At 40.2% G+C, this 10,963-nt stretch overlaps 1 protein-coding gene across 2 annotated transcripts in view; it reads left to right on the forward strand.

The window, feature by feature from the left end:
* Positions 1-10,693, forward strand: part of CNOT9 (CCR4-NOT transcription complex subunit 9) — a 32,452-nt gene extending 21,759 nt beyond the window's left edge. Inside the window, exons 5-8 of one of the 2 annotated variants that reach the window (XM_055573461.1) lie at positions 1,458-1,567; positions 6,351-6,449; positions 6,880-6,971; positions 8,355-10,693. In XM_055573461.1, the coding sequence (XP_055429436.1) occupies positions 1,458-1,567; positions 6,351-6,449; positions 6,880-6,971; positions 8,355-8,523 (470 nt within the window). In that variant the 3' untranslated portion in view covers positions 8,524-10,693. Of the gene's footprint in view, positions 1-1,457; positions 1,568-6,350; positions 6,450-6,879; positions 6,972-7,626; positions 8,078-8,354 lie in introns of those variants that run through there. The other variant, XM_055573462.1, reaches the window with a different exon arrangement.
* Positions 10,694-10,963: the final 270 nt, after the last annotated feature.

Genomic DNA, 10,963 nt, shown 5'->3' on the forward strand with positions numbered 1-10,963 from the left:
GACCACTCAGGGAACAGTCATTTGTTTAATGGGACTTTGACTCCCTGTATACAGAATGAAGAGGATATCACTGAACTGTGTCTGTCATCTGGTCAGTGGTGTCAGTTTAGAAACCAGCAGAGTAGTAGAATTGGGATAATTTTGGAAATTATTTGTCTAGCTCTTATTTCGGAGAAGGCAATGGCACCCCACTCCAGTACTCTTGCCTGGAAAATCCATGGACAGAGAAGCCTGGTAGGCTGCAGTCCATGGGGTCACTAAGAGTCGGGAACGACTGAGCGACTTCACTTTCACTTTTCACTTTCATGCATTGGAGAAGGAAATGGCAACCCACTCCAGTGTTCTTGCCTGGAGAATCCCAGGGACGGGGAAGCCTGGTGGGCTGCCGTCTATGGGGTCGCACAGAGTCCGACACGACTGAAGCGACTTAGCAGCAGCAGCAGCAGCTCTTGTTTATTAAAATAGCAGAGGCTTGCAAAGTGAAGGTAACTTTATCAAACTTCGGTGGAACCAGAATTAGAATCTAGGTATGTGTTTCTTGTTTAGGTATGCCCTACAGTGTTTTGCTTTTTGGGGAAAGAGGGGCAATTAAATAACCAGGAAGTCATTTATACATATTGTGAGTAGGATTCAGAGGGCATTGTTTCTTTGTACCTGAGAGTATGCTTTAATACTGATATAGAACTTCTCTCACCAGGGCTTCCCTGGTGGCTCAGACTGTAAAGAATCTGCCTGCAATGCAGGAGACCTGGGTTCGATCCCTGGGGTGGAAAGATCCCCTGGAGAAAGGAATAACAACCCCCTCCAGTTTTCTTGCCTGAAGAACTCCATGGACAGAGGAGCCTGGCAGGCTGTACAGTCCACGGGGTCACAAAGGGTTGGACATGACTGAGCGACTAATACTTCACTACTTTGCCCTGGTGGCTCAGGGGCACAGAATCCACCTGCCAATGCAGGAGATGCAGATATGATCCCTGGATCAGGAAGATCCCCTGGAGAAGGAAGTGGCAACCCACTCCAATATTCTTGCCTGGGAAATCACATGGACAGAGGAGCCTGGTGGGCTGTGGTCCACGGGGTCGCAGAGTCCAACATGATTAAGAAACTAAGACAACAATGATGACAAGAATTCTCTCTTACCTAAAGTACATGGAGAAGAGATGGTGATATTATTGTGTGATTGTCTACCAAAGTGATAGAATAATTACTTAAGTAGCTGAACTGATGCTAACTATGTGATGGACCAAACTTTGTACCTGATCTTTTAGTGTCAACAGTCAACCTGTGCTTTTCTTGCTCCCTTTTTTTTTTTTTTAAGCCAGGGTTTGAATCTGATTCTCTGACATATAAACCACAGTTTGTGTTGTATGTTATTAAGTTCCACAACTAGACGGATGAACAATTTTAGTTGGAAACCCTGACTCTGAAGTAATTTCGTTTGTCCATATTTTCTTTAGGGGCTCTGGTGAAAACAGATGAGCAGGAAGTAATCAACTTTCTATTGACAACAGAAATTATCCCTTTGTGTTTGCGAATTATGGAATCTGGAAGTGAACTTTCTAAAACGGTGTGTGTTTTTATCTTAGATTCTATGTTGTGTTGACTGTTGGACTACTTCGTGGTTGAGTTATCTTTTTCTGCCTACCTTCAAGGTTTTGAAACTTTCGTGAATGTTTTTTTCTCTTTTGAATAAAAATTGTTATATAATGATGATTTAAGAACCTAGAACCATCAGAAGAATATATTAAGTTAAATATTAAATTTCTCCCTTTTATCTGAACCCCCTTCTGACTCCACAGGTATATTTTTCCAGACATTCTTTATACATAATCAAGTATGTATATATATATATATATACTTAAGCTTCTGCCTGCTTTGTATTTTAACCATGGATGATAATGTAACTGGTTATAGAATTCTCACCTCTGTCTTCCCTCTCAGAACTCTATTATCATAGCCATGTTGTCTTCTGGTACTGAATGTTGTAGTGAAATCTTGAGTCAGCCTGATATTTTCTTTGTCAGATTTTTTTCTGAAAGAGCCTACTCATTGTGTCTTTTTTGTTGTTGTTAATTTTTATAGTTTCCTCTTTGTTTTGGCCTCTTGCTTAAGCAACATCAGTTATGCTGTATTGTCTATTTTTCATGTGTCTCTTCTTACCCTCTAATTACTTTCTATCTTTAATTTCATATAATGTGATTTTTCTCAAGGCTACTTTTCCATGTTGCTATTTTTAGCAATATCTAACCTCTGCTTCTAAAGTATATCTGGTCATATTGACTATTCACTTTAATTTTTAATTAGGTAAGTATTGCTGAGTTGGATATAAGCAGATGTAATGATTTAAAGTTTGTTTGTTGTGAATATGCAATACAAATAAAGTAAAAATTCATATGCTACTACAAATAGGTATACAAGCAAATAAATGTAAGTCTTCTACCTTACCTCTCAGTTCTTCTCAGTAGTAGCCAGTATTACTACTTTCTTGTAGAATCTTTCCATAAATATTTTATGTATACATGTAGCAGTTTAATTTTGTATTAATTTTTATTAATTTGTATTAATTTTGTGTTAATTTTTGTATTAATACAAATTGTATTGTATTAATTTTTGTATTAATTTTTTTCCTCTAGTCTGTGCTTCTCACTTCTCCTGTTTCAGCTCTTCTTTGAATTTTGTATTTTCTTTTAACTTTTTAAAAATGTTTTTTTAAAGTTCATATTAGCTTCAGTTTCCTTGAAAATGCAGATAAGTATTACTTGCTACCGTTTCTTGGGTTATATCTCTATAAAAGTTTCCCTGTGGGAGTCTTTCTATCCAGGATTGCTATTTGTTTAAAAATAATGGATGGAAAGAGAGATGTTGTGAGCTGAAGTTGGCAGTTTTTAAGTCAAGTGTTTTGCCTCTGAATACTTTTCCACCCAGCCTGCCAGTCTAGGGTGTGTGTTTTAGGGAGGATTTATACCTCTGCCTTCAACTTTCTACTAAACACACAAAGGATAAGTGACATGTGATCTGTGTTCATGCTTTTCTTTTCTCATTTCTTCCTTAATTTTATTTATTTTGTTAATTTCAGTGGATTTCTGGGACAGGATTGGAATGGGTACAACTGTATTCTGTTGTTTTTAAATTCGTAGTTGCCTGTGAATAGGTGTTTTTCAAGTTGGCTTCTTATGGCTGGGACAGTTTTCTTCTTTTGTGACATTTCTTCCAGGAGCCCCCATCCTAACAATCCCTCCGTTTTCATTCCTTGCCCATTACTAAAATTAACTCATCCTTGATGTTTAGAAGTTCCCATCAACCTTTACACTTCAACTAGAATGCTTCTCCTATCCTGCCTTATAACATGGTTTGTAGTCAGTTCCTGGCATGTCTGTCTTCTTTTGGTCCATGCAAGTAAAGACCTTGTCGTGTTAACTTTTCATGTACAAATCCTTAGTCTCAGGCCTTGTCATAGTAGGCATCAGGTGAAACAGAGGTTCTCAATCAAGGCTGTGTGACATGATCACCTGTCAAGTGTTTTAAAAACATCAGTGTCCAGGTTCCATCTCTGACCTACTGAACCATTGTCCAGAGTGATAAAGTATGGACATTTTTGTGTTTTTTTTTTGTTGTTTTTTTAAATCCCTCTGGATAAGTGTATAGTATGTAAGTTATTTTGGAAAGCTGTTTAGTGGTACCCACTATAAACATAAGTCTACCCTGTGACTCAGCAGTCCCACTCCTGCATATATACCCAAGAAAAATGAGCTCTACAGAGTTCCCTGGCGTTTAGGACTCCATGCCTTCACTGCCAAGGGCCCAGATTCAATCCCTGGTCGAGAAACTAAAGTCCCACAAGGCACGTGGCACACACACACACCCAAAAAATGAGCTCTTATGGGCCATCAGAACATGTATAGGAGTGTTTATGGCACTTTTGCTCATGAAAGATAGAACTGTAGTATATTACAAAATAAACTACACAGTAGTTAAGAAGAATGAACTGCTGATATATGCAGCATAGGTGATATTACATCAGATGAAAGAACCCAGGCACATATGAGTTCATACTGTATGACCATGTATGTGAAAGTCCAGAGTGGTCAAAACCAGTCAGTGAGGATAAATCAGAATAGTGACTCCCTCTCAGGGAAGGATATGACTGGGGAAAGGCACACGGGGATCTTCTGGAGTGCTGAAAATGTTCTATATTTAAAATTTTTATTTTATTTTTATTAAAGTATAGTTTATAGTTGACTTATACAATATTGTGTTAGTTTCAGGTGTACAGCAAAGTGATTCATATATATATATTCTTTATATATCTCTATATATAGAATATATAGATATATATTCTCTTCCACTGTAGATTATTACAAAATACTAAGTATAGTTCCCTATGCTATACAATTGGTCCTTGTTGGTTCTCTGTTTATATTGTTGTTGTTCAGTCACTCAGTTGTGTCTGACTCTTTGCAACTCCATGGACTGCAGCACACTAGGCTTCCATCTCCCACAGCTTGCTCAAACTCATGTCCATTGAGTCGGTGACGCCATCCAACCATCTCATCCTCTGTAGTCCCCTTTTCCTTCTGCCTTCAATCTTTCCCAGCATCAGGGTCTTTTCTAATGAGTCAGCTTATAGTATTGTGTATATGTAAATCCCAACTTCCTAATGTTCTGTATTTTAATCTGGTTGTGGTTCACAGATGTGGAATAAGTAAAAATCAAAATACACTTAAGATTAGTACGCTTAACACATTTTACTGTGTATATGTTTGTTTGATTTTCTTATTGGTGCTATAAAAGATTGTCACAAGCTCGGTGGCTTAAAACACCACCAGTTTATGGAAGCCAGAAACCATAAATTCAGTTTAACCAGCTTAAGTCAGGGCGCCCGTAAGGATGGCATTGCCTCTAGAGACTCTAGGAGTGAATCTCTTCCCTTGCTTTTTTTCAGCTTTCTTTCTTTCTTTCTATATATATATATGTATATGATTTTATTTGTTTATTTTTTGCTGTGCTGGGTCTTTGTTGCTACACACGGGCTTTCTCTAATTGCGGCGAGTGGGGACTCCTCTTTAGTTTTAGTGTGTAGGCTTCTCATTGCAGTGGTTTCTCTTGTTGCAGAGCATGGACTCTAGGGCTTAGGCTTCCATAGTTGAGGCTCCTGGGCTTCAGAGCACAGGCTCAGTAGTTGTACATTGGCCCAGTTGCTCTGAGAAATGTGGGATCTTCCCAGATCAAGGATCAAACCCGTGTCTCCTGCATTGGCAGGTGAATTGCCTTTTTCGGCTTTTAGAATTGCACATCTTGGCTATTCCTCCCTCTTCCATCTTGACAGCCAGCAGTGTAGCATGTTCAAATCTCTGCATCTGTCATATCACCTTCTCTATGGTCACATCTCCCTCCACTTGCCTTTTATAAGAACCCTTGTGATAATGACCTTTAGGGCCCACCTGGATCATCCAAGATGGTTAATCCCCCCAAGATTCTTAACAATCACATCTGCAAAGTACCTTTTGCCTTATGAAGTAGCATCCCCAGGGTTTAGTGATTACAACCTGGATATGTTCGGGGGCCATTATTTAGCTGACCACAATGTTATACACCAGTAAAATAGTAAAATAAAACAAATAATTCCCACAGTTGATTCTGATGAGCAGCTAAGGAAGAGAATCATTATAATAATCATTTGACTTGAATTAAAACTTTTTTAACCCCATCTGTGTAAGAGTTAATGAGCTTAAATCAAGCTTAAATTGAGTGTACTCTTTATTACTGTTGGAAGTTTTTGAAGGGAGGCTTAAAAATCTTATTTTCTTAATGGTCTTTTAAGAATAGGAAAAATCTTACCTAACTCATTTGGAAGAGATGAGGCATGGCTGCATTTCTGAAATCATCTTGGCCCATGGAAAACTGGGAAGCTCTGTGTTTAACTAGGTTTGGATCTCAACTCTGATTTAGTCACTTTGTTGCTTGGGATCTTAACCTGGCAAGTTATTGATTGATTAACAGTTATACCTGGCACATAGGTGTTCAATAACTAAGAAAACCTCTCTGTTTTTAGACTCTGATGATTACCTGCTCTTTTTAAGTAAAAGAACAATGGTACCTACCTCATAGGTTTGTTGTGAAAATAAGATAAGACATGTTACAGCTTTAGGAAAAATTCTGGCACATAAAGTTGAATATGGTAACATTTATTAATTTTTTTGTACTGTGCATAAGTTGTCATAATTAAGTTATCTAGAATGCAGGGGTATTTTCTTAGTTTTCTGCTTCATGGTTATTCCTAGGAGAGGAGTAGACAGTTGGAAGACAAGTCTGAACAATGTTTTAGACTCCTTAATTTTGTTTTACTCCAGGTTGCCACATTTATCCTCCAGAAGATCCTTTTAGATGACACTGGTTTGGCTTATATATGTCAGACATATGAGCGTTTCTCCCATGTCGCCATGATCTTGGTGAGTTCTTTCCTTTACCTTTTTTATTTATTTGGCCATGTTGGGTCTTAGTTGTGGCATGGGGGATCCTCTGTTGCGGCGCGTAGGCTTCTTTCTAGTTGTGACACCCGGGCTTTAGAGCTCACAGGCTCAGTAGTTGTGTAGGCTTAGTTGCCCCAGGACATGTGGGATCTTAGTTCCCCAACCAGGGATTGAATCCGAGTTCCCCTGCATTGCAAGGAGGATTCTTAACCACTGGACCACCAGGGCTTCTGATCACACAACTTAGTTTCTTTGCAGTCGACATTGAGCTACTTCAGTCTCCCAACAGGAAACAACAACCATGAAACCTTGTATAACAGTTCTTGCAATATCTGGTCTCTGATACCAACTAGGATTATGTTGTGTTTTGTATGTTCTCTCCTACCCCACCTTGTTTTGCGGAAAACAGGGTAAGATGGTCCTGCAGCTATCCAAAGAACCTTCCGCCCGTTTGCTGAAGCATGTAGTAAGATGTTACCTTCGACTCTCAGATAACCCCAGGTAAACATTTATAGAATTTAGAGGACTTTGGGGAAATACTCTGATGAGCGTCTGCCCCATTTCATGTCATGGCTTCTGTATCTTTAGGACAGGGAAGGGATAAAACTTCAGGTCGTCTGAGACAGACCTTGATTAATTTCTTTTAAAATCTGAAATGCTAAATTTAAAAATCCATCAGTGTTGTCTCCCCACCAAAACTCTGTACCCTACTCTAAAATTCCCGAGAGTTCAGATAGTGAATCTCATGATCCATTACTCCTGTGGTTTGAGCTTTCTGTTCTACTCTAGGCAGTCAGAAAGAAAAGTATATTTTCAAAGATCTCTTAAGAAAGGAACAAGCCCAGAGGGCTCTTGAATTGTATCTCTAGTTCTCCTCTTGATTCCTGTAAAGTCCTTTAGCTAATTATTTTACCTCCGTATTTCTTTCTGCCAGAAATCATACATTGTAGATACAGTGCATTTTAGAAAAATTTGACCTTTTGCTTTGTAAATCCATAATTCATGCTGAAAGCCACTTGCTCATATTCTGCTAAACCACATAATGGGATGATTTCTGTGTTCCTAGGAATGGGGATAACTTGATTAATGTGAACTCCTGCCACTGAGGTTATTTAAGCCCTAAGTATTTCTTTGACCATTTTCTCCTGTTCTTTAGTGGTTCCTGATTTCACCAAGTTTGAAAATACGTTTATTTAAAACTCTCCTTGTAAAAGAAACTAGGCTAAGTACAAAAGCCATAACTTTAAAAAAAAAAAAAAAAAAAACAGCCTTATAAATAGTTAATTTACCTTAATGAGTTTTCAGATTTGACTTTTACTGGTAATATTTTAAAGAAAATGAAATATTGGAAAGTTCATCTGATAATAACTTTATGATAGTTTTACTGCTCATCTCTTAAGAGTTTTAACATAAAACTGAAGCTGTTTTTGGAAAGACACAAATTTTTATCAGTTTAGAGTTAAAAGTTCATTAACTTATCCTACTATGAATCAGGTCATATCCCCTGTTATTGTTCTGATTTTGGAATGTTTCATTTACTATCACCCATGTATTTTTAACATGAGTATTTTGACAACTGTAATAAATCAGAAAGTAGTTTGAATTGAGGTAAATTGTTGCATCATTTTATTCTATTTGCTTTGTCACAAAGTTCAATGTAGGGGAAACATTCTGAAAATGTTTACAGACAACAGATCCTGGAGGTCTCTAAGCCTATGTCTAATATAAGCTTTAGATAATTTTAATGGCTTATTAAAGTACTTGACAGAGCCATAGATTCCCGGGATTCTTTATATTTATATCTAAGAAAAGGGCTCTTCCCTGTCCCCCAATATGGGTTTATTTGTTTGGTCTCCCTGGTTGGTTGGTTTGTTTTTGATGTAGGGCACGTGAAGCACTCAGGCAGTGCCTCCCTGACCAGCTGAAGGATACGACCTTCGCCCAGGTGCTAAAAGATGACACCACCACCAAACGCTGGCTTGCACAACTGGTGAAGAACCTGCAAGAGGGTCAGGTCACTGATCCCCGGGGGATTCCCCTGCCCCCTCAGTGATCCTCCCCCATCCCCTCCCACTACTCCCCCCAAGTTGGGGGAGGGAGGGGAAACCTGCAAGGAAAACAGCTCAGGTTTTATCGCCGACTGGGAATAGACGACCTCAATGCTGAACTGCACTGGAGAAAAGGGGCACGGTACCCCCGCTGAGGTGTATGAGCTGCCATCTCAGGCTGCCTTGAGGACCTGGGCTCCCTCTGCTACTCCCAGGAAACGGGTTCCTGACACAGCAGTCTGCCACCATAGCCAAGGAGGGTGTCAACACCAGCAAATGCTGTATTTGCAGCAGGCCCACGATGACCCTTCTCCCTCACCTCTACCCAGCCACTGGCGGGAGGGAAGACTGGTGGCAGCAGCAGCGCTCTAGGCACGGTGAACGCCTGGGACCAAACCATGTGGCGTTTTCTTATTTTGCCTTCCTGGAAGACTCAAGATGTGTCACTTCATCCTCTCTCTCAGTATTTGTTTACTTTGGTTTTTTGTTTTTAATCTTAGAGAGAGGTGTGTTTAGTGGACACAAGCTGTAATATTCAGCAAACCTTTGTCAGTTGGCACTGTTTACAAGTCTGTTAGCTGCATAAGCTCAATAAAAAGTTGGTCTGGGCATTACATCCCCTCTAGGAGGCCAATAGCTGCGTGAGCTGTTGGGGGGAATGGGAGGCAGGGGAAGAATATGAAGCCAAAGGACAGCAGGAACCCACCACCTATTTCCCTTCCCTTCTCCATTCTTCTACCCCCAGTTCTGGATGCCACAAGGACCTTAACCTTGCTTCTGGCTTTCGCTGCTAGCTTTTCCAAATCTCAGTGCTCTTCCCTTGTTCACTTTCCTAAACTTAAAACAGGCGTCTTAATTCACCAGACTGTCCTGGAAGGATATTGTATTGAGAGGAGATGATGAATGTCACCTTCAGTTCAAGTCCTCAGAGACATTTCCTGGATGACTTTTAAAAGGAAGGTTATCTGGGCTTACGATGATAGGCTCCTTGATCCTATTCTTTGCTTTGGTGTGAATCTACAATTCCAAGTGTCTTCATGATTGTACTTGAAGCAGTATTAACTGAATGAGTTAATTTTATTCAGATTTAAGCTAGAGCACTGGACTCGGCTTGCTCAGTCTTGTTGGGTTTTTTGTTTTTTTTGGTTTTTTTCTTTTGTTTTGGACACATTCCCTTATTGTCTGTGGGAATTATGAGATTGTCTCTCTAATATTTTTCACTTTTTCGTACTGTGTCAGAGACTCTCCGTTTCTTCTGTGGATCTTTAAATGACTCTGTTCATAATCTAGAGGTTTGAATCTGCAGTCCAATGTAAATTAAATTGCCTTGCTTTCCCCCAGTCCTTCCACCTACCATTACCTACTGTCTCTCTAATCCCCATCTGCAATCAGAGATGGAATTTATAACCCAACTAGAGAGACCAAATATTTTCAGTCCACATCTTACACAGTTGAAGGTGAGTCTGAACACATTTGAGGAGAGTTACAGGGGGCAGGCTCAGAAAAACCTTTGCAGGGGCAGTTTTGCCAACCCAAGGGCTCTTTCAAGCCGACTTTCACAAAGGGAGCCGGCCTTATTAGTTGGCTTCTGTCTCTCTAGAGCCAAGAAAGTAGTAATGAAGTAGCCTAGATGTAGGAAGGGTAGAATAAGCACTTACTCCGCAGCTTTCAAAAATGAAGAGGAGAACCAGACCAGCTCTCACTAAGCTCAAGCCTGAGGAGAAGAAGCCTTGGAGAAAGCAGAGAGCAGCATGGACTAGATAAACGTCTTGACTCCCTTCAGCCCACAGTTTCCTGCAGACTCCAGCTAGGTTAACCCTGGTTTTTGCCAACCGCCTTCCTGCTGAGCCAAAGTTTTCTCATTCCCTCTCCTTTGGGGAAGCAGTTGAGGCCCCAGGCCCCAGGCCATGCTCCCTGAGAAATTCTCTTCTCCATCTTTCGGTGCATTGGCCATTGTACTGTGCCAATAGTGTCTTAATTCTTGTACCATCTAATCTCAGCGGGCCTTGGACCCCACGTAGGAGTTGGGGGGAGGGGTGGAAATGGGTATTGTTCCTTGTAGTTGGTCCTGATGTCGTGTGTGAATAAAGAGACCCCCTCCCCTCACTTTGTGTGTTCTGTCCCTCTCACTCTCTCAACAGGACTGAAATAAAAATGCTTCTGTTTTTGTAACAATAGTTTTTCCTTTAAACTATGGAGATTGGATTTTGTCAATGTGGAGGTATCTAGGCACTTTGGTCAGATGATCCTCGTCAACCTTGCCTCTCTACCTCTGTGCACCTACACACATGCACTGTCCTGCCGAGAGGGCAGTGATGGTTCCTCTGTGGCTAAGTCCTTTGGAAGAGTCTTACTGATGTGTAAAAACTGTTTGGGAGGCTGGGGTGGCATCTTTTTTCTGATAAAGTGTCTTGCTTAACAGAACTTCACTCCTGGCTGTAGTGG

Source organism: Bubalus kerabau, chromosome 3, assembly GCF_029407905.1.
Source record: "Bubalus kerabau isolate K-KA32 ecotype Philippines breed swamp buffalo chromosome 3, PCC_UOA_SB_1v2, whole genome shotgun sequence".
Classification (NCBI taxonomy): Eukaryota; Metazoa; Chordata; class Mammalia; order Artiodactyla; family Bovidae; genus Bubalus; species Bubalus kerabau.